Source organism: Hippoglossus stenolepis, chromosome 23 (assembly GCF_022539355.2).
Source record: "Hippoglossus stenolepis isolate QCI-W04-F060 chromosome 23, HSTE1.2, whole genome shotgun sequence".
In the NCBI taxonomy this organism is placed as follows: domain Eukaryota; kingdom Metazoa; phylum Chordata; class Actinopteri; order Pleuronectiformes; family Pleuronectidae; genus Hippoglossus; species Hippoglossus stenolepis.
Genome location: NC_061505.1, coordinates 6324466 through 6347643, shown reverse-complemented (window position 1 = coordinate 6347643; position 23178 = coordinate 6324466). Strand labels below are relative to the sequence as shown.

General features: G+C 42.7%; 3 protein-coding genes across 4 annotated transcripts; 1 reads left to right on the top strand and 2 right to left on the bottom strand.

Annotated features, from left to right (window-relative positions):
- Positions 1-813: 813 nt before the first annotated feature.
- On the bottom strand, positions 814-10439 carry LOC118102326 (phospholipid scramblase 2). Its single transcript, XM_035148439.2, has 8 exons — positions 10115-10439; positions 9529-9614; positions 6408-6712; positions 5382-5424; positions 4972-5192; positions 3668-3829; positions 2870-3031; positions 814-2778 (listed from the first exon to the last, which is right to left on the bottom strand). The coding sequence occupies exons 2-8, from the start codon at positions 9539-9541 to the stop codon at positions 2719-2721; spliced, it is 966 nt and encodes a 321-aa protein (XP_035004330.1). The 5' UTR covers positions 9542-9614; positions 10115-10439; the 3' UTR covers positions 814-2718.
- Positions 10440-15151: 4712 nt separating this feature from the next.
- Positions 15152-20140, bottom strand: phf23b (PHD finger protein 23b). 2 transcript variants are annotated; one of them, XM_035148437.1, is made up of 5 exons: positions 19531-20140; positions 18243-18274; positions 18047-18154; positions 17008-17623; positions 15152-16870 (listed from the first exon to the last, which is right to left on the bottom strand). In XM_035148437.1, exons 1-5 carry the CDS (start codon positions 19556-19558, stop codon positions 16677-16679), a joined length of 978 nt encoding a protein of 325 aa, XP_035004328.1. In that variant the 5' UTR covers positions 19559-20140; the 3' UTR covers positions 15152-16676. The 2 variants fall into 2 exon arrangements, with proteins under 2 accessions (XP_035004328.1, XP_035004329.1); XM_035148438.1 differs by having other exon boundaries at positions 18047-18139; positions 19531-20136.
- Positions 20141-20228: 88 nt separating this feature from the next.
- On the top strand, positions 20229-22724 carry elp5 (elongator acetyltransferase complex subunit 5). Its single transcript, XM_035148440.2, has 8 exons — positions 20229-20564; positions 20680-20740; positions 20834-20914; positions 21278-21489; positions 21738-21913; positions 21989-22084; positions 22179-22279; positions 22372-22724. The coding sequence occupies exons 1-8, from the start codon at positions 20510-20512 to the stop codon at positions 22478-22480; spliced, it is 891 nt and encodes a 296-aa protein (XP_035004331.1). The 5' UTR covers positions 20229-20509; the 3' UTR covers positions 22481-22724.
- Positions 22725-23178: the final 454 nt, after the last annotated feature.

Below are 23178 nucleotides of genomic sequence, written 5' to 3'. Positions count from 1 at the left end.
ACAAAGAAGTAGACTGTGTTTTTATTAAAGAATTCTATCTAATATATTTTCATTATAGTAATAATAAATAGCATCTTTTTTAGTTTTCACAGGATTACACCATGATGAATTTATGCATTACGGTTTAACATTATTCTATTTAATAGGGAATTTGAATGTTAATGATATTGTATTCAGAGCATTACACTGTACTGAAGGGAGGATGAAAGCTTTCTGGGAAATGTAATTTAAGACGACACATTTCCCTGCAGAGAACCAAGTTTGTATATCAGCTTACAAATACTGTAAATAAACGTAGTAAATAAATACAAAAACTGCAGCAGGTGAAATACCCATTTTCCTGTATAAGAGTAACTTGAGGATTTTATATTATGAGAGGGACAGTTCATTTCTAAATTATTCCACAGGAGAACTGATGCTTCACAGTGACATGTTCAGACATGCTCCCAGACACTTCTAGATGTAGTACTCATTGGTTTGCAGGAGGTGGAGCAGTCAGACTCAGTATCTAAGCAGAAAAGGGAGGTTTGGTCTCTTTTATGGCAGCTAAAGTAGAGCATGGATATAACCTGTAAGATAAAAGCGAGCAGACAAAACAGAGGAAGCTGATACTGTAACCAGAGAAGAGCGTTTTGTACTGGGAAAGTAACCCAGTAACTGAAGCAGAGCAGAGTTTCTGTGGAACTTGCAAATGACTTGCAAATCTTTGTTACTGGATTTCCCTCTGATGCATTTTTTCCCAAGTAAAACCAGATGTGGGTCTTGCCCAAACTTTCTAAGAGAAGCACTGAAGAAGAGGAACCCAAACACTTGAACAACTACATCGTATTCTTTATGTAAAAAAAAGTATATAAACAATCACAAGATACACATTAAAGGAAAGTAGCACAAAGATGCGTACGGTTGCTGTCGGCTGCAGATTTAACTGATTGAAAAAGGCACAATCTGCAGATGAACCTGAGCCGATGAACAAATGTGTACTGTACATCCTCAGAGGCTGCGTATATATACAGTTTTCACGTATAATAAGACACAGTTGCAGACAGTGCAATACAGAGTTTGGATTGAAGAGCATTAGTGGCATTCGAGCCCCAATGGAGGCACACCCATGTTATTTCATGAGGATGATTATATGAATCAAATGGCAGTAATCAACATTAACCGGCCGTTTGAAAATTATTCTGAAGGCCAGATATCCCGAGTTCACATTCAGGTCACTCTGCAGAAACGACTGAATATTTCCTTAGTAACCTCACTTTTTATACACGGTCTGTTTTTTCCCCCCCGACGTCAGATCAACATTCACTAACTCCAACTTCTGCTTTTTTATTTCCTTTCCCGTTTTTTCCACTTTCCATCACATTGTCTCTAGTCCCAAGCAGCATCTGCATCTGGAGAAACTGAGGGGAGAGGCTTGACTGTGGCGCCGGTCTCCACGGCAACAACTACAACACGCAGGAGCTACAGTTCTGTTCAGATCATGCAGACCAGGCTTGAGAAAGAGAAAGACAGTGGAGAGGTAGAGAAAGAGCACTTTGGTAAACACTGTCAGCGCATACGTCAACGCTGACTACAAGATATTCAACATCCTCCCATTGGTCTCACTGTCACACCCATAGACTTTACAGAAAGAGGGCCGACGTGGCTGTGCTGTAAACATCGTGATCACCCCCTGGCGGCTAGCTGCAGAATAGATCATGAAACCCGCCTCGTCCATGTTAGTGGATGAGACACGGACCAAAATAAAAAGTCACAGTACACGTCAAATAAATCCCGATTGGTCGAGCACAGGTATCGATGGGACCTCTATACCGTGGCTTCACCACTTCTGGCTTCAAATGCGTAAAGTGGCAGCGTTTGCATCCCAGATATTTTGCCATCATTTCTGGAAAGTGGGAGGAAGTGGAGACAGGTCGTCCATCTTCATGTGCAGTCTATGATCACAGCCAGCACACGATACAAGCTAAATAACAATAGATTACTGTCGGTAGTGCTTAAGTTGGTTTTATAAGTTATAAGATAAAGTCTGCATCGTTTACTAAGAGGCTTCTATCAGCTCTACGAGTCTGTGCTAGGCTAAGCAGTGCTTCGAGCTAAATGTTAAATGCTAAAAAAGGGTATTGGGTCACACAGCTTCTGAGCTAAAGTTTGAGATGACTAAAGTTCGTCCTCTGTGGACCATGAAAGTCTGTTCAGAACTACATGACAATTCACCCGGAAGTTGTTGAAATATTTCAGTCTTGACCAAAGTGGTGGAGCGACAGACTGCTTCTGTCTGGTCTATTCTTCTCTCCAAGAATGTATACAAGTGCAATAATAATCGCTAAACGCAGAGCATAAATAATGAAAAGTCAATACCAGTGTAGCATAGAGACATTTAAAATCTCCTGTGTGTATATATTTGCATATATTTCTCTTTTTAGTAGGCACTGAGAAAGACATGGAGGTTAAGTTGATTTCTTTTGGTAAAGATGAAATCTCAGCTGATACACATCGATAAAAATTTAAACATGGAGTGTAAGGCAACATGGCGTCAGACGTCTGGAATCACGGGTTCATTAGCTCGTATTGGTCTGAACATGTGGTGTTAGCACCATATTGGCTGGAATCTTGTGAAGATTAAAAAAGAAATAAGAAAAAGTTAATAAACAGAGCATGCATAACTGGATAAAGTCCGTCCTCCCATGCTGTTGTTTCCCCTCCTTTCTTTTTCCTCTGTTATGAAAACACGCTGCTGCGCTGGTTGGCCTCGCCAACTTTCTCGAAAAACATGAAATCCTGGAAAGTGAGAACAAGCAAGGAAAAGGTCATCATTCAGCAAGATCCCACTCATGAGAATTCTGTGTTGTTCAATAAGATTACGACTTACAATGAGGAAGCAGGCTCCCATGAGCACAGCTTTCATCTTCACGTCCAAGTCCAGTGGGAACTGGATGCCAAAGTTGTCCGTGTCGGTGAAGACCTCTTTCAGGAGACCGCTCCACTGCTTGCTGATGCGACCGATGGTTTTGTCTCCACCTTTCCCCTTCAGCTGCGACACAAAAAGAACAGTGATACAGAACAGCCTCTAAACTGTGGAGCATAAGGGTGCAGGTATTTCCAAAAAACACCAAACTTGGATTAATTTGAAACTACCACGTTTTGTTTGAAGAAATAGTGTATTTCGGTTTTAAAAACGTATTCTCTCTTTCTAGGAGTTAGACAAGAAGATTGATACCGCTCACATCGGATAAAGACAGGTTTCAGCCAACAGTCATAAAGCTAGCATGGTCCAAAGGTTAGCCAGCACCTCTAAAGGTCACTAACGGAAGGAAAGGCTCCATGATGAAACAGGATATTAAAAGTAGGCCGCCACAAATACATAAACCACTGAGAAGTGTAAAAATATTTTGACATCAGCCCAGGAACAAATATGCGTTCACACTGCGAATAGAAAAATGCTTAAACCACTTCCAAATGTGCCAGATCTGAACCGGGCCCATTTAACATGTTTTATGTTATTTATTTAATAAGCCTTTACATTGAAAGGAGCATTAGTCTTCTCGTTAGACTCTGCAACAAAGCAAATGAGTGTATTTTCCCAAAATGTCATATGATTCCCTTTAGACCAAACAACATTGTTGAAACTACTAATTTATCAGTAATAGACAAACAACAGTTCTCTCACTTTAAAGTTGACATCCCCACAGCAGTTGCAGGCGAAGCAGGGCCCTTCCAGTGACATCAGCGTCTCCTTGTCCGCTCCATGGATGGAAAACCGAGGCAGGAAAGGGTGCCAGACCTGTTTCACGTAGCCTATGGTGGTGCCGGGCGGTGCCTGGACCTCCATCTGCAGGTCACACGGTTAAAACATAAATATTAACGTGATACACATGGAACCGTAAAATGCGACCTCATCCCTTGACACGGTCAGCTGTAAATAAAGAGATAACGGGGCCACGCAGCAGATCACACGCGACAACAGGAATGATAAGTGAGGACTCTGACTGCTCCATTGTGACACCACATAACAAAGGTAATACATCTCAAATGGCCCCGGTCGCCTCAGTAAACAGAGCCCTGCAGTGTGTGACCGTGGGGGAGCTGGAGGCCGCGGCCAGTGGGAAACGCACGGTAGCCGGTCGATGCCAACTCAGTCATTAAGCGTAGAGGGAGAGAGAAAGGTCTCGGAGGTGGAGGGATGGCAGAGGAGTGGGGGAGATAGTTGGGACAATGGGGCCATTCATAGATTTAACAAACGCCACTCAGCAACTCAACAGCAACACAAGGTGAAGGCAGGAAAAACAGAGGCCGGTTTCAAAATAAACTCCACTTTGTTTGTGCGACTAGTTTAAGATTTTTGGACATAAGTACAGTTTAAGATTTCCAGATGTGTGTCTCATCATTTACACAATAATCCTGGTGAAATGAGTCATCAGATGTCCAGATGATCCTTCTGGGCCATTGTGATGAGCATTAGAGCATCTTCAAGTAATAACACAAATTACAATTCTGAACCTGTACATGATTATAATATGCCTCTTTTCATCTTTAACTTATTTTTATTCCATTTTTCCAACAACAATTGTTTTTTCTTGCCACCTCATAAGATTATAAATTCAGCCTGTCCACTTTTTGCCTGAGTTTCTTTTACTGTGGGGTCTTTTACAAGCAAAGCTAAACTGTGAATCAACTGCTTCAACCAATGAACGGTTTAATCTCTTGAACCACAAATTCTCCAGAAAGCTTATATGATTAATTATTAACAACATTGGTAATGGTGGACAATCGCCTTGGCAGACGTAGGGGAAATATAATATCACATCAGAGAGTTAATCAACACCTGGAGTGAGTAATCAGGGTGATTGGGTGCTGAATAAACTTTTGCATTGTTAAATTATTGACCTTGGTGCGGTAACTCAATATATAGTGAGGCTGTTAACAGCTACCTTTGACACCCACACACAAGTACACACACACACACACTCATACCTCTTGCAGACAGCAGGGACACCAGCAGGAGACGCAGCGGAACGGCCGTATGAGGCGGATGACCTCCCTGTCCAGGTTGTCCTTAATCTTCATGTCGAAGCTGCGCAGCGAGCCGCAGCAGTTCCTGGTGCAGCAGTCGTTCTTCTCTTTGGCCTTGTAGATCTTTTGGCCCAGACTGTTCTTTATCTCGTACTGGTTGTTGGTCTCAAACCCGATGAAAGCTGGTTGGAAAGGGAAGCGGAAAAGGAAAAAGGGCGGCAACGGTGAATAACAAAGTTTTGATAAGGAAAGAATTCCAAGGCCCGACGTAAATAATATCATTATGATTTCTATTGAGAGGTTCACAAATGCCATTTACGTCCTGTCCACAAAGAGTAAATATGACTGCATGGGCAAGCAGCACGCCTTACCTTCCAGGAGTTCCACTTTTTGGTGAATCAGGATTTGATCGATCTGAAACCACAAGGGAGAAACGACGTGAGAAACACACACCAAAAAAAATTATACGAAAATTAATAGAGAATCAGTAGAAAATATGACCATCATCAAGTGTGAAAGTGATATTCCACTGAAAACCCCAAAATAGCTGCAAACCCAGTTTCCTTATTTGCAATTCAAAGTAACTCGGCTCATGAAACAGCCATAAACTAACTCAACCTGAGCTGTGTTGACGGTTTACGAGGGTCAGAGTCTTTTTGCATATTTGCAAATGTATGTACATTTACATACATAGAGAGTCCTGAAAACAAGTTCAGGTTTTTGTTGAAACTCTATTTAAGTTTCAAGAGAATCTGGACAGAGGAAACAAACCAAGTTCGTGTTTTCAAAAAGAACAATGCAGTGTGGGATGTTCAGACGGCTGAGAGGACAGAGGTCACACCACATTGTTTTAAGAGAGAAACTGAAAAGTAAAGTCACATCGCTCCTCTTTTCTTAGTTCAATCATAGCTCACTACAATTTGCTGTTATCGATTCTAGTCCCTGAATATCAATAACTATCAATATATGATTTTCGCTAATAGAAATATAACAAAAGTCCAATATTGATACTGATATATTGACTTGTGCAAGTACAGTGGTAGGAGGTATAACATGTAATTGATCTACAACAGATTTGTGAAATGTTTTGTCATTCTCTCGTCATAAAAGACGAGTCTAAAACCACAACCTTCACCGATTTCTGACCATATCGTCCAACCCTATCAAGCACTGTAGCTTTTTAGGGGCGAAACACAAAACACGCTCAGATTATCTTGTGTGTAGAATAATCTCTATGAGTCAAGTGAGTTGAATGGTCAAGAACAGAGAGAAAACAAATTCCTTGAAATGAAGGAGTGGTGCATGAGTAATCCATTTTATGATCCACTTCTGTGATTAAAACGGATGTTACAGCATCACTATTGTTATCAAGACCCAAAGCTGTGTTTTTTCCAGACCTGTGCGAGGTACTCAAGCCCTGGAGGTACCCCGACAGGAACTGCCGGGGCCTGGGAGATCGCTCCGGGAGGTCCTCCATACTCTATCCCGGGAGGTCCTCCATACTCTATCCCGGGAGCTGTGGCGACTGGTGCTGGCTGGTACATGACTGGAGGCTGGCCTGGGTCGTAGCCCATATTGAAGCCCGGGGGAGGAGCTTGACCCGGCTCTCCATACCCTCCCTGAGAAACAGGATAAGGGGCAATGGATTGTCCTCCTTGCTGAGGCATGGGATAGGGCGGCTGGTTGTAGGCGCCTGGGTAACCTGAAAAAAAAAAAAAGACAGGGATATTAGGTCAAAGTCCACCTAAACCAGTAAATCCAGATCCACTCCACGTTTATATCTCTCACACACACACACACACACACACACACACACACACACACACACACACACACACACGCAGCTCAAGGTATAAGAAACAGATGTTCAATGAAACCATGAAACACAGAATATAGAAGAAAAAAAAGAAAAAAGAATAAAAATACAATTTAGACAAAAAAACATTAAACCACTTCTTGTTTCCAAACTATGTTTCAGGAATCGTGCAATGATGTCTCAACCAGGTGTGAGTTACAATTCCTTACCAGCCGATAAGGTTAAAATATAAAATAAGGCAGAAACAAGCGCTAAGGTAAACACTGCAGCACACCGACGCAGACGGAGGAAGTCATGATCTGTGTGTCCCTGGCTAATAGCAGCTGCTCCGTGCTCCTAGCAACCGTGACTGAGGATCATCCTACTTTCCCCGCTGGGACCATAGAGCCAATAAGCTACTTATTAGCAGAACCACAGAGTGGAGCACTTACCGGAGAGCAAGTAAACAGCACTGGGAATACTGGACGACCAGCACAGCAACAGCTCTACTCGGGGACAACCCTGAGTATGAGGGCCCAAAGCGGGGTACGTTTGGAAAAGCTTAGAAGCCTTATTCACATTCATCAAGTCTATGAATGTAAAGCACTGCATAAATCACTATAATTAAATCATACATAAGGTTGATATGTTTTAAATGTTGGTGGCTATGGGGCCCTCAGCAGCAGCTCAGGTGGCTTACAGGGAGGGCCGGCTCTGGATCAATGGGTTTATATTTGTCACGTCTTCATGGTAAATACTCATGATAGTGAAGAACTGGGTTTAGTGAACTGAAAAAGCTTCATAAACAGAGCGAATGCCTGATGACAGTGACACTGCTTAAGATTTCTGACGTCAAGTTTAAGTCACAGCCTGGTTGCTCCATCTTGGCTCATGAGAAGCGAAACCTGTACTTCAGTGTCGAGCAGTTGCAAAAGAGCCACAACTGATGACATGTGGCTTGTGTCGAAGGTGTGGCTGTGACAAAGAGGTGCATGAGGACGTCAGTGTGTAATTTAGTGGAATGCTGGTGGTCATGTGACGACAAACAGATGTTATCAGTGGCTGTGGTTCAGGAGGTAGAGGAGGTTGGTGACGAACGGGAGGGATGGTGGTTCGATTCCACTTTAAGTTGTCCACTATTGCGTCACTCAGAACGGATGTGAATACCAAGTCTGAACAGGGTCTACAAGTGTCCAAAGTTCAGTCCTTAGTTATGATCCATTTTCTCTATTTCTCCTTCAATAATTAATAAGAAAAAAGTTGTAATTTTCTTAAATTCAAAGAGGATTTAAGAATGATTTTAGTTAATCAGCTCTTTGAATGAGTTGAATGAGAGCAAAGAGGCAAATGTTTCTGCCTCTTTCTTGTTTAAATGTTGTGCCCTTCTGGTTTTAATGATGGTAAATTTAACATTTGTCATGAACTGTACTTTACTGACACATTACTTTGTCTCTAAGAAAGTACTTTTTAAACTATTTTCTATGGAATCAATTGAGTTAGAAACCAGTAATCAAACTGATGACCACAAGAACCACTTCCCAGTTCAATGGGGAGCTTAATTTTCTAATTACTCTCGTTATAGTCTTGCAGGGCACATTGATCTGTCTCCTGAGTATGTTTCCCCCTGTTTGACCCTAGCATGGTGGTTTTTCTAAATGTACTGAGCAATAGCACCAGGTCTGCAGAGGATGTGTCTGTGATCTGCAGATGAAACTTTGTTTCAGGAATAATTTATGTGTGTGTGTCTGTGGCTTCTGCCAGTGGGAGGATGTAGGCAGTTTTCTGTGAGCAGGACTTCACTGATGTCCTCCTTTGTTGCTCATTGAGTGTACTTGCATTCCTACACTTTGTCTATGATGGAAAACCTGCTGTCATAAGTGTTGAGTACAAACAGATGTGTTTGCCATGCAAAGGTGCTGACTCACAACACACAAAACTGGTTTTTGTTTCCTTGTCAGGACAATCGAGCAACAGCCTTAAAACAGCACAGTCCAGAGGAGGTAGGATGACTTCACAGTGAGATTCTTTCAGGGTTCAGGTTGTGAGTAAGCAGTGTTGCCATTTCAAGGCTGAAGCAATGTGAAAGAAATGTTGTGAATTACCGTCAGGAGGCAACCAAACTATCACACCACTTCTGCCTTTCTAACAAGAACCGGAAGTCATAAAAAAGAGGACACTGAGTGTGTGATCACTGCTTGCTGTTTGCTCAACCTCTATCCACATTCCTTACTCAGATTTGCAAGGAAACCAAAGCCCCCAAAAAACTCAAAGCAGCGCTGTTTACAGGAAGGCCGCACGCTGACATGCCCACACGACGACACCTCTCACCTCCTACATCTGTTCTTTTCCATGCAAAAGGGAGGAGGTACTTCAAAATAAAACAAGTAAACGCAAGCATTTCAGGTATTTCTTTCAAAGATTCTCCTGTGTGTGGAGGATAGAATGACTCAAGGCCGGTGGAGGAATCTGGGAGCAGGACAAGGCGTTCATTCATTATGCAGCGACATTCGGAGGAAAAGTTAGTCCTGGTAAACCCTGATGGAAACTTGAGACGTGTGGGCCTTTTTACAATAGCTGACATTGTGTCAATAACATGACACAATGGGAGAAGTGGATGAGTACAAAAGTTTTAGAAACAAGTAACTACAAGTTATGAGACACGAAGAGATCCCAGCTCTTAATTATTTTTCAGCACATGCTTCTTTTATGGTCTGTGCACTTACCAGGAGCAGACATGTCAATGGCGAGGAGCTTTTTTCCCGACCTCAGGGCACTTTCTCGTCCACTCCCAGGGGTTGTCTATGGGAAACTGTTGGAGTGGAAAGGGAAAGGAAGAGGGGGGTGGTTGGGTTGTGATGAAAAAAATAAATAAAAGGAAGCAGGGAAGGGGGTGTTGCAAAGAAACAATGACAAAGAGTCCAACACCACATTCGCCCTCAGAATCAATCTTTATTATTCTACAACCATGAAATGTCAGCAAACACACCACAGTGGCTTTAATGGGTACATGTTTACAGCCCAGTCTGTGAAATTTGAAAGGAAATATCATTAAAAAAAAGTGGGTGCGACATGTTTGAGAAGTTGGGGGAGGGGGTGGTGGTCCAGCCTCACAGCCTGTGTTGATCTACATAGAAATAAGTAAATGATGTCCTGGTGTCTGATTTAAAGGTCACGAGAAGTAGCACAGAATCCAACCTCCTCTTCCCCTCTGCCTCATTCACACTCACATATCTGGACGAAAAAAAAACACTGTACACTCCATTTCTTCCCCCTTAAAACCTGACAGAAGCTGTGACGTTGAAAGCTCACCTCTCTGTTGTGATGTCCTCACTGTGCCACCAAGAAAAGTGCCAGAGAAAAGAAACTGAGAGAAATCCCTGGGTCCACACAGCAAAGAGTCAATCGTCTCCTGCCTAACCTGTTTCTCGTTTCTCTCTTTTGCTGTCTCTCCTCCCTCCCAGAAATGTTGTCTATGTCTCCTCCCCCCTTTCTCAGCCTCACACGACTTCCATTAGGGTTTCAGAGTGCGTCCATGAACATAATCCTAATTTGAACGTGAGGAAACAGATGTCTTGTATTTAATAAGAGGGCTCTGTTTGTTTCATGTGAAGACTGTCCCCCTGCAGATATTTTTATCAGGGCATTGCAGCAACAGGGAGGAGTCGGTCACTTCACATGTTGTTGTTGTTGACAACCATCAGAGGGCGTCAGAGTCTCAGTAACAAACCGTGCAACACATACATGTACATACAATAAATAAAAGATAAATTGGCCTCTGAATACAATCTACAGAGGAGTTTAGAAACTGTAAGTGTAAGGTATGATTAGTCAGTATGCATGTATGTAATGTACATACTCAGCATTTAAAAAAAAATGTTTTTATTCTATTGCCTTTAAAAAAAATATTTGTGAGTTACTTGAGTAACTGTACACATCACAAATCCTTATTTAAATGTTTCCTTTGTTACTTTTTGAATAAAAAACGTTCTTGTATCAGGACCCTGATGAAAAAATTGGGGTAAAAAATGACCCGTATTCATTTCCTTTGTTATTTCATGCATGAGTGTTTCTTTGCTATATTTTTTTGAAATAAATGTATATTATTTAATATTCTAAGTATTCATTAAATATCTTGTTAATTACCACAAATCATTATTTCCCTTTTTTCCTTTCTAACTTAATAAGCAAACGTAAATTTTGTATTTCTACATCACTTTTACACACATGGGTCAAAAATTACCCAAACAGTATGGATGCATGTAAATCTTATTTTACAATCCATTACTAGTGAGAGCGAGAAATATGAACAATACTAACTAGCTAGTTTCTTTTCTGGCTAGCTATCCATAGCTAGATCAACAAAATAAAACTCGAAATATAACAGTGTATACTTAATAGACTGATTGATATGCATTTGAAAATATGCTTTTGATTTTCTTGATGCAAAATGTGTGTCAGTATGGGCTGGTCGCAATCATTTCAGACTTACGGCTGTCCAAGACTTTGTTCCACAGGATCAAGCTGGAGCTGTGGGTGTGTCTTGGAATCCAGTTCTCTTAAATGAAGAAGGCTCCTTTGTAGAATATTGAAGGCTTATAGAAGATTAGATTCTATTCTTTTATATAGAATATTATAGAATAGAATCTATATCATCAAAACTGTGTTTTTAATGTCGCAACAAGTCCAAACTTCTACCATACTCACGTCCATTGACAATGACCCCATTCGTTTAGGTGTGTTGTGTTCAGCTGTGCCAGTGTTTCTGTGGTTAACAGGAAATAAACTAAATAACTGAACTGACATGAACTTTCTGGACCAGTTCAATCTGACAAATGTATTTTCTCCTCTCACTTTTTTCTGAGGTCGTTCACATCAATCAATCAATAAAATGTTATTCGTCTAGCCCATATTCACAAATCACAATTTGTCTCATTGGGTTTGACAGGGTGGGACATCCTCCGTTGAAAAATCCCTATTAGCAGGGGAATGAAAGTAGAAACCTCAGAGAGAGACACATGTGATGGATCCCTCACCCAGGACGGACAGAAGTGCGACATCAGCAGAATAACAGTATTTACAACATTGATTAGAAGAAACCGTTGTGTGTCACGAGTGTGTCTATGTATAAGAAAGTATTTATACATAAGTAAATGTCTGATAGAGATAAAGGGAGCAGCAATGACAAATGAATGGAGGAGTTATCGCTCACATTTGTCTCTGCTCAGACTATATTTGGCACCTGCTGCTGTGCCCGTTACTTATAGGGCATCGGATGTGGGTGGGGAATGAGGGAAGTCGTTCAGTGCGCGCACACACACACACACACACACAAGAAGACAGATGTTGGACAGACATCTCAGCAAGAAACCAAATATGTGTCCACTCAACTGTTTTTAACACATTAAGTACATATATGAAATCTGGGTTCAGTTAACCGGCCAACACAAGTAGCACTGACATCCACTCAACCTATGGAAACTTGACACAGATCTTAACCTTTAACTTCCACCCCCCCACTGAAGGGGATTCTGACGGATTCCCCTCACGTAGACGTCTACATGAGGACATTGGGTCCAGTGTGGCAACAAAAGAACCCACACCCAGCCAGAGGCCCCTAATGAGGCCTGTCCCTGATAATGGAGCTAATCAGGGCAGTCTATCTGGCCTCTGCCCCTGTTGACATGTGTCAGCCTTGCCTTGGTTTATTTATACATGCCTGATCTATCAGCACTGGCTCTATGTTTGGTGAGCCTCAGTGTCCCGAAATAGAAATAATTAGGACAGGGCGGGAAAAGAGGAAAAGTGAAAACGTGTCTGGATGTGCATATGCCCTGAGTGGGTCCCCCCATCCCCCCCAGGCCTCTGCCAATCTCTCCATCCATCCCTGCTGCACTGTCTCCTCTCTGTTTGGTTTTGTGGAGACAGTGGCAGCAGGCAGAGGAGGGGTGGACGGGGTCGTGCGTGTGGTCTGGATTGGGTGGCTCGCCGGCGGTGAATTTGGGCGAAGCAGGGTGATCAAGTCGTCCAGATTGCCACACACACACAAACCGGGGTCCTGATGCCATCTCTTATCTCTCTGTCTCTGTGCTGACCGAGTTAGTGCAGATAGAAATACATCAGTCATTAATTAATTAATCATTTTTTTGTGAATTACAGGACCAATAACATTATAAGCTCAAAAGAGGGGATGAAGGACATGTACGTATGTTCAGATGTACATAAACTAACTGAGGGGGATGTGTTCTGTCTAAAACGGCCACTTACTCAACAAAGGCCTTATCGTTCTCCCATCACTCCCCACTCTGCTGCAGGGAAAGACAGTGGGAGTGGGTCAGTGTGTGTGTGCAGATGTATGTACGTGTGGCCAGGCAAGTTATCAGCACTGAAAATCTCTTATGAGCGGCTTCAGAGGTTCGAAGCTAATGATGACAATGCCAGGAGGAGGATGTAATTGGCATTTCTGAGGTCGCACACACACACACACACATAGCCTAAACAGCCCTTGGGGCCAGTCCCATAATATAAACCCACCCTGGAGGCATGCCTACAAATACCCTCCAAACTGGTCAACAGCTCAGAAGACGCAGAGACGCAAACCTGGATCTTTGAGGACGGAAAATCCACAGAAAATCAGAAGATTCAAGGTAAACACATGATTTATTTTCTGTTTTTGTTCCCTTCCATTGAATCAGAGCCTTTCAACTGACAGTTTTCCACTTTGCTCAGATGCTCTGCTCCAGGTGTACGCTGCCCGTCCTGGCTCTGTATCTGCTGCTGGAGGAGATATCTGCTGCTGTGCTGCCGAGCAGAGGCAGAGAGAAAAGGGTAAAGGCTTGCACACGCAGAGGCCTCATCATCTCAAAATCAAACAAAACCTGTCGTCTATTTGTTTATTGATAATGTGATGGTTTTCTGCAGGAGGTGAGCTGGCTGGACCAGGAGCTCCTCTACCACCTGCCTGACCACACACACGGGGGAGACCTCTCTGTGGGGGATGCAGGCGGGGATGTGGATGGTCGACCCTCTCATTCAGAGACGTTCCTTGACCCAATGGACCAACTCTCTGGCCAACACCATCGCCAACACCAACGCAAAGCCAACCAGAAGAAGTAAGGACGGGAAACAGCTTCATGTAGTTTAAATTAAATCATTTGTTTTATGTAAACCATCTATCATCAGGTATTTATAGTGACAACTGTTTTTAAATTCTGTCTTCTGTCATATAAACTCATTTGGTTGGGAGGTAAACATTTTGTGTATTATTTCAACAAATACATTTGCCGTTTAAAGTGTTTTTTTGTGATGTGTGGTAGAAAGTGAATGTATAGAGAGAGACTTTTTTCTTTTTCTGTCACTGTGCATCACTTCACATCGAGTGCAGTGATGTTTGGACTGAGTCTCCTCTTTCTCTCTGTCCGTGTCTGCAGGAGGAAGGTCGCTCCTCTGGACTCCATCGGCAGCTTCCAAATCCGGTCCAGTTTCAAGAACAGAGGGGTGAGTAACAAAAGAGAAAAATAACAACTTAAAAACTATTCCTAAAGCCACTGTAACTAGAGGATACAACGAGACAGTGCAGAACGAAGAAAACTTCCCAAAACACCCAAACTCACCTGCATAGATTGGCATTTTCAGTGTTTTTGTATTTTTATTTAATTGTTTTTAATGTTCTTTTATCCGTTTCATTTTATTGCATTGCTGAGTACTATCTGGCTTCTCTATGATTTGCTATCATTGCACTTTTATTTTATTTTGTGCAGAAGCTAACTTTAGTTTTGAAGGTGCTATAGAAATAAATTCTTATTACAATATAGGGCTACAGCAGAAAATAACATGTATGAGTGTAGTTCAATGTTAATGAGAACTTTCTCAGGTGGCTTCTTTTTCCCATCATTTGCACAAACAGTTTTCAACTTGCACGGCTTGTCCAGTTTTTCCATGACACCAGGAGCCATTTCTAAACCCACTCATACAGTATACAACGAAGGAATTATTCATGAAGACCTTCTACTTGTGTAATACTGTATGAAGAACTCAGCATTTCATTTCTCCTGTTTGTTACAGGATGGGCCAAATGAAGACTGGGAAAACAACAGGGACTAAAAAAAGAAAAACACACAACAGCTCAGCTCTTTCTCACATTTTGCTATATTTGTTATATGTGACATATTTATTCATCAACTGGCTGCCATACCAACAAGTGAGATGCCTGTCCACCGTCTCCCCCTGGTGGTAGAAGACACTAACATGACAAACACAGTGCTGTGTGCCACTATTTAATAAAACGTGTTAAAATACCAATTTCAGGTCTTTTTTGTCTTTCCAGTACGAATGATTCCGAAAACCACCTTTATGTTCCCAAAGACTTTTAATTTGTCAAGCTACAATCAAAGAAAACAATATCAGACTGCAGAAAATATAGATTTTGCTCGGGTATTTTCTCTCTTCACTTTCACATATGTACAGTTGTAAAAGAACAGGATATGTACACAGAATTTAAGTTGTAAAGAGAGTGCAACTGCTACTGGAGACTTACCAAGACTCTCCCACGAACCAAAGAAAAGCACATGGTAAAAACCAAACAACATAAACAAACGCCACAACCTACGCGGCCTCAACTTATTTTCTGTACACTACAACTCTGTTCTCGATGTGAGACAATCTTAATGTCCATTCTCTGATGCGGGCGTTTCTCTAAAAAAAAAAAAAAATACCCCGCTTCTCAGAAATCTAAGAAATAAACAATTATATGAAATAGAAAATATTTTACAACCATTCATAAATGAGCCTCTGGGCCGCTTTGACATTCTAAAGCGCGGCCAGACCATTCGTCGTACAGCAACGTTAATCCCCCTCGTAGATAGACAATGAGCTTTTAAAACAAGAAAAACAGAAACAATAACCACACGTGAAACAAAAACATCAAAATTTAACAGCTTTCAATGTAAATGTTCGTGGTAGTTTGGCTATCAATGATTGATTAACAAGCCGGACAGGGAGAAACATTAAGCGCTAAATCATGAATGTACACAGCTACATGCTACGTAGAGATGTAACCGGCTGTAGCTAATCATATTCCCAGCACCGTCCAAATATGCAGTGGACATGGTATTTGGGTTTATAGTTAATTAAAAGTGCACTGCTGGAAGAATTGTCTGTGTGCAATTTTATATTAGTTAATTTCGACACAAATGCAGATGCTAAATAATAAATGTTAGCTGATTCAACTTATTCTAGAGGAGTGAGATGTCTAAATTTTATCCACTAACCCCCCCCTGAAAAAACTAAAAGGAAACTCAAAAGGTATATTGCCAAAATGCGACGGAAAATAAAAATGAGCTGCCCATCTAGCATTATGATGTATTTCTAAACAAACAACAGAAGTGACGTTTTACATCTCTTAATCTATACATTTGTTCAAAGTGTAAAATTTATAGCCGAGAGGACAAGGCTTTTCAAACTAAAACTCCTCGAGGACAGCAAAGTAAATGTTCACTGATTTGTCAGTGTCCTCAAAGTCTAAATGCACCTTCAGTGAATATGAGAGCGACCAGCACAGTATATGACAAAGCCAATGAATGTACAGATTAATTAGTAACAAATAAATGATTCTCCGCTGTCTCTGTAGCCGTCTGTTCAGTTCTTCACAATAGCCAAAGAAAATAACAGACTCAGAAATAAAAAATAAAAAAAACTGTGAGGGATAAATAAGAATGGTTGTGATTGTCAAAAAGAAATTCAACAAACTGACAATACAGTTGCCATCCAGGTGATAATTTAGGCTGTTTTGGCTGCAGGCATCAAAGAAAATAAGTGTCAAGAGGACAGCAAAGACAGGGCGGGTTGCTCCTCGTCCCTCCCGTCCTCTTCATCTCTAAGTGTCTTTTTTGTGTCCTGACCGCCGCAAGTCCCTGCACTTGTGGCAGTAAAAGATGTCGGGAACGTTGGACTTCTTGATCTTCGCACACGACAAGTGCACCCATATGCCGCACTGGTTGCACTCGATCATCGGCCGCCCCGCGAACGGCTTCCCACAGTAACAGGTGATCAAGTCCCATGAATCATCGCCTGTGTCGATAAAGATAACATTTATTAGGTCATAATTGCTGTGCATGTTACCTAATGAGAAAACAAAGGTTACTAGAAATTACACTTAAGGGATTTTCATATTAATATGTTTTTTAAAATACATTTCAATCACATACCTGACTCCACCATAATGTCTTCATCTGCGATCCAAGTCTCACCCTCACTGGAGCTCATCTCTGCTTCCCTGGACTCGTCCGGCTGCATCTTCCCAATGCCCTGCATGGTCGGCGTGGAGGCCCCGTGCACAGCCAGCTCCTCTCTGATAGGTCGTACCTCTGAATGTCCGTGGCGTGCCTCAGAGTCTGTCTCGCTTTGAGCAGCCGAACTCTTGAGCTTCTTCGGTTTTGGCTGTTTTGAGTTTTTGCTGCGTTTGATGCGCGCCCTTTTCTCGCCTTCGCTGCTGCCACTGTCCGCCGCCGTCATGGCAGAGCCAAGCGACAGCTTTTTCAGTTTTTTGTCCTTCTTGCGCTCTGACTTAGAGCTGGCCTGGCTCTCGTACAGGGAGTCTTTAAGGCGCATCTTGTCCAGTAGAGTGCTATCAGAGTGCATGCGGCGAATGTTTTTGCCCTTGTTTGCTCGAGCTTTGCGAACAAACGTGTGAATGGTGTGGATGTCGGAGCTTCCGTCTCCCCAGGTGTTGCCCATGGAGCTGCTGCTGCCTCCACCGCCTCCATCCGCCGACAGCCCTGAACTGTGAGCAGAGCTGGATGATGTCGGGGACCATGAGTTCTCCTGTAGGACAGCAAGGAAAATAGTTTTTACTCAAACTGGCAACAACAGTTATTTCTTATTGTCAGCATTTGTATGTTATTTAGCAGGATTAGGAAAGAACTACTGCACAAATTACCATGAAACTTGGTGGAAAGATGTGGCATGGATCGGGGAAGAACCCATTAAATTTCGGTGCGGATCCAGGAATTGTTTTTCGCTTTGTTAAAAACATTGTGAGATAGGGTGTTTTTCAACATTTACATAGATTTTTCAGAGAATAATGCATGGATCTTAATGAAATACATCAGGTTTGTTTAGCGGACATTACGAGTGTGTACAATTTGGTGCAGATCCAAATAAATAAATATCAAGATCTAGTGAATTTAAATGTGGCTTCATAAAGGGGAGTTTTGTGCCAGTGTAGTTTCAACAAGCTCAGTTTACCTCTTTTGGACTCGGGATGTAACCAGCATACGCCAGGACGAAGCTGCAGAACTTGTTGAAGTCCTCCACAGTCCTCTTTTTCCTCTCAGGGGGCTGCAGAGAGAAGATCTTTGTTTAAGATTAAGATAGTCAAGCTGCTCAAAACAAACTCCCACAGAAAACTACAGAATAAGTTGTTAGATCACGAAGTACTCACCAAAGATTCCGTTTTGCACGTCAACAGTGAATCTGGTGGACAGAAGAAAAAACAGTTTTTTTTAAGGGTCACAAGCGAACCGGAGAGATGCCAACACACAAAAGCACCTGAGGGGACGATAACACACGAGTGGAGCCGCGTTAGCATCGGCTCGCTAACACGACTCAACAACTTAATACGTGTGTTAGTGACGGGGACGTTGAGCTCGTTCACGACCCGCGTGTGCTTCGTGTACAAGAACCTGAGCAGATTGAATTAACCGGTGACAGTTTGAGGGTAAAAAAGAGCAAGTCTGTCATTCGATGTTCACGCTAGCTTGTTGCCAAGAACCGCAACCGGTGTCACTTGATCGCTGTGTGAACTTCACCCAAAGTCTGGATTACTACGTCGACCCCTGAACAAGCGATCGTCGATTTAAACACACTCGTATCAAACTGGTGCCTTTGTTGACGTGTAGCAGAGATGGTTTGGTGCAAAAGCTTTTTTAAATGTGTCACTTGGTTTGAAACCTGCTAACGTTAGCTGACATTTACACTGGGAGCTAACAGCACGTTACCCCCCCCCCTCCCTCCCTCCGTTTGCAGCTAAAGGGGGGCAAATGTGGTTCGCACTGGTGTTTTCCTTCACGCGAGACACAACTCAACGAGCTGCGTTCAAACTCTAACGAGGACAACCGGGCATTGCTAGCGGCTAATTCCAGCCCGTGAGAGAGTTAACCTGAGCTAACCAAGCCAATCACGCTGGCTTTCTTGAAATGGAAGTGGGAGGCTCGGCGGCTACGGTAGCTTAGTGCTAGCAAGGAGTAGCGTTTAATCGGATGTCTTGTCAGCGCTGAAGTTTCAGCCTGGTGTTAAAAATAGCATTTTATTCGTGGCTGACAAGTAATTTATGTTGTGAAGGACGAGCTGCACAGGGTTTGGGTTGGGAAACATTAGCTATCAAGCTATTACCGTTAAGCTAGGTGGATCGGCGCCCAACTGACCAGCAAGCTAACTTCACAGCAATGCAGATTAACATGAGGTTCGCGGAGAATCATTAATATTTATAAAGCAGCAGATGATCGATTTTCACTTTCACACAACTTTCGCAGCGTTTTGACAACAAACAATCGGCCAATAGCAATGCATGTTATTAATACTGCATACGCAACCGATGTAGCATTAGCCACAACTTGCATTGGGTAATCAGTATTTAATGTCCCTAAAACGTGGAAGACAAACATCAACAGTGATCAGATTGACATTGCAAGTTCGTCTACTGGCCTGGGGTCCATAGCGGGGGAACGTACCTTGGTGCTCGGACATTATGTCAAGCATTGTCGCCTCGGCGAGAAGGCCTCGATCCAAGCAGCAGGCGAGCTAGCCGGAGAGTAGCGGCCGTCGCGCTGTGCTTTCCCCCCCGGCGTGGCTGCACCTTACCGCCGGGCAACTTTTGGCAGCAGCGAAGCCAAGGACCGCGCCACACTGGAGGTGCTCTCCCCGCAAAAAAACAAGCTCTCCGCCGCGGGGGCTCGAAGTTGGAATATCCCCCTCGCAGGGCTGCGCTGGAGGAGCCGATACAGCGGCTAACGTAGCAGGAGCCTGCCGCCTCTGGATCGCGATTAGCTCCGACAAAAATACTAATTCCTCTCCCTCCTTTTCACCTACAGCGCACAAAGCTGCACTTTCTCCGTCACTGCATTCAAACAGCCGCCGGGGCTGAAGCGTGTCGGGACCGCGTAACTCCTCCGGTAAAGCGTGGGTCCCCGGTTCACAGCGGCTCCATACGGGGGAACTTCTCGGATTAACTTTGTCGTTTCTTCGCGGTTCGCATACAAAACGACTGGAGACTTTCGCACGGTCTCCTCCGCGCGCGGCAGAAGCCTCTTGATGCTGCCAGCGTAGTGTTTCCCCCGGGTGCATCCTGGGTAGCGTAGTCCCACCGCGCTGTCACTCGCGGGGGCTTCCGAGCGGCCGGAGGACGCGGCGGAACTACATTTCCCCACGCACGAGGGAGTCCGGGAAGTGACGTTTTCAAATGCGCACACTCCAAAACACGCTACATAGCGAAACATGCCGGACTCGAAGCTGTATTCGCGTGTAAATGCCTCTTTCCGCGACTGGTAGCGCTCGATATGCTTTCATTTAAGAGATGTCGCTTCTCCTGACGTTAGCTTACAGAGTTCTGCCGTTGTAGTTTGGGCCATCACGTTTTAATAGGCGGCGAGTTAGCATCATGCTAACTAGCTGAAGCCATCTGGAGTTAATACAGTTTAATTACATGATACAATGCTGCCCGAGTTACTGCAAGGCGTCGACGCTGGAGGGCTTCTCATAATACAAGGTAAACACTGTTTGTCAGTGCGGGAATTCAAGCTTTACAAGCATATAACTGTCATGTGTGTGCATGGACGCAGTAGCGTGAGGTAAAGTGATATCCTCTCTGCTGGCATGGTTAGATTGTGCTGGTTACTCGGGTCGACGCCTCCTGCAGAGCTTCATCAGTGCTGCGTTAAACAGGTATTTAAAGAGATGACGGGGACAGTTTGGTTCTTTGGTGCATGTCAATGTGTCCAAGTTAAATGTGTCACTAACTCGTGTTGTGATTTGTAGGGAGGAAACTGTCCATGTCATTGGCTTTGAGGTCAGTGAAGAGGAGCTGACAGGTGGATTTAAAGGATCATCCACTCAGAGGTAAATAGGACGAGTCATGAAAGGATTAGTCGATCAACAGACAATTAATACTTAAGTAATAAGCATTTTAAGTAAGAAGTGAAGAGATGTCACTTATTCTGCTTCATAAACTTAACAACATCCAGCAAAATGTCACTGGTTCCAACTTCTCCAATTTGCTTGTTTCCTCGTTTATATCTTTTAAATTTAATTCCTCATGGTTTTTTAAATGGTCATCAAACAAAACAAAAAGTTAGAATCCTAAAAACTTGTCAAGACTACACAGTGATATGATCAAAAAAGTTAACATAATATTTTGCAGCCCCTTTCACACAGTCTATGTAACTTATAAACAAACTGACCATTAATCATCTGTTTCTGCAGGCTACACTTTCACGATGCTTTCACCGACCCCCTCGGCTGGACCGATCATCCGGCTTTCACAGTCCGCCAGTTCAATCTGGACGAAGTTACACATCTGGTCAAGCAAACGTCACTCCCCAAGGCGCCGACCTTGGTAATCGACTCTCTTTCGTGGATTTTGAGGCACGTCGGTCCTGCTGCTGTTTGTAAGACTCTTCAGCAACTTAGAAAAGGTGATGAATTATCTTGTAAATGTCTGTAGAATCAGTGTAATGCCCCGATTTTATGTAGTTTTACTTACACAAGGAAGGTGTGACACCAGACACAAGGCATCCAGAGTGACTCTTAGCTTTATCTTTTAGGCACAATACAACAATGCAAATATTGATTCAAGGTTTTCTAATTGTACCATAATATTGTCAAACTTGGATGATAGATTTTGAGTAAAGAGGAAGTTTCTTTCCCCTTTTGTTTTCATTAGGGGGAGCTGTGAGAGCTGTCATTGGTCTGCTCCATACTGATATGCATCAGAGAGGCACCGTGGGAAGTCTTTGCCATTTGGCTGCATCGGTCATCACTGTGGCCCCTGGAATGAAGGGAGATGAAGCGGTGGCGAAGATAACAAAGCGCTCAAAATCTGGAAAGGTTATGCAAGATGTAAGTGGTGTTTCCTTTTGGGATGACTGTTTTGTGTTTGAACACTGTTAAAGAAATGATGTTATTTGTCCCCAGGAGGAGATTTTCCACATCGGAGAGGATCTTACAGTCATAGTACAGAGCAAGGCCAGCCATACTGGACACAAACAGCCAGATCCTGAGGAAAAGGAGGTGCAATTTCACGCGTTTATTCTATCTGCTCAATAAATTAATAAAGGCTTCAGACCTGGCAGGACTGAAAAGTTATTTTTATGTGTTTATGTAGACGGATCCAACAGCCAACTTGACCTTCAACCTTCGCTTGTCCGACACAGAGCGAGAAGCCAAGAAGAAACTCGCACTCCCCTTTGTCTTCAGCAAAGAGAAGTGAGACATTTTTCCATTATCTCATGGTTTATTTTAAACTGTTTTTTCCCGAAAACCATCTAAAAGAACTGCATGCTCCTCTAAATCTTTAGGAAAACTGCTCTGCTCCACTCAGGCCCGGGTTCAGGACGGATTCTGTACGAGCCTGATGCAAACGACGACTTTGATCAGGAGGACCCGGATGATGATCTTGATGTGTAGTGCTGGGCCATAAAACCTGATGAAGAACCAGAAGATCCATGTTTTACATACTCTTATCAAGACACTGAGTTGTTTTCTGCAGTGCAGTTTTAAAGCCTTACAATCACCTCATGGAGCTTGGAAGATATAATTTAATGCCTCAAATTTCTGTATAATCTGTATTATTTTTACAATTTGTTTGTTAAAATTATTAATTGCCTTCATTTTATTTTTTTCAAATGAATAAAATGATATTGCTTTATAACATGTTGCTTGTTGTAAAAATTGATTGAAATATATGTTCAATCTCGTTCTCATTTCACATCCACTTTATCACAATTATTAGATAAGATATAACATCATTGATTCCCAGTAAGGGAGATTCAATTTGACACAGCAGCACAGGGTAATGTAGTTAACATCAAAGCAAGACATTTCCTAAAATACCTAAACATAATCAACTTACATCACTACTGTTAATACATAAGTTGTCAATTTGAACATTGTCAAATGTTGAAAAATGTGTTTTCTTAAAGGTTTTTTTTAGCACATTGATCAATGAACACTCCAAGTCCACTTGGTCCAAATTGTTTGTTATTCACATGGAGAAGATTGTTCATTATTCTCCTAATAGTCTGAAGTAATTAACTGGCTGCTTTCCTGCATTAAATGGCAGCTCCTGTGCCCGCTGACAGCTTTAAAAACTATACCTGCCAAAT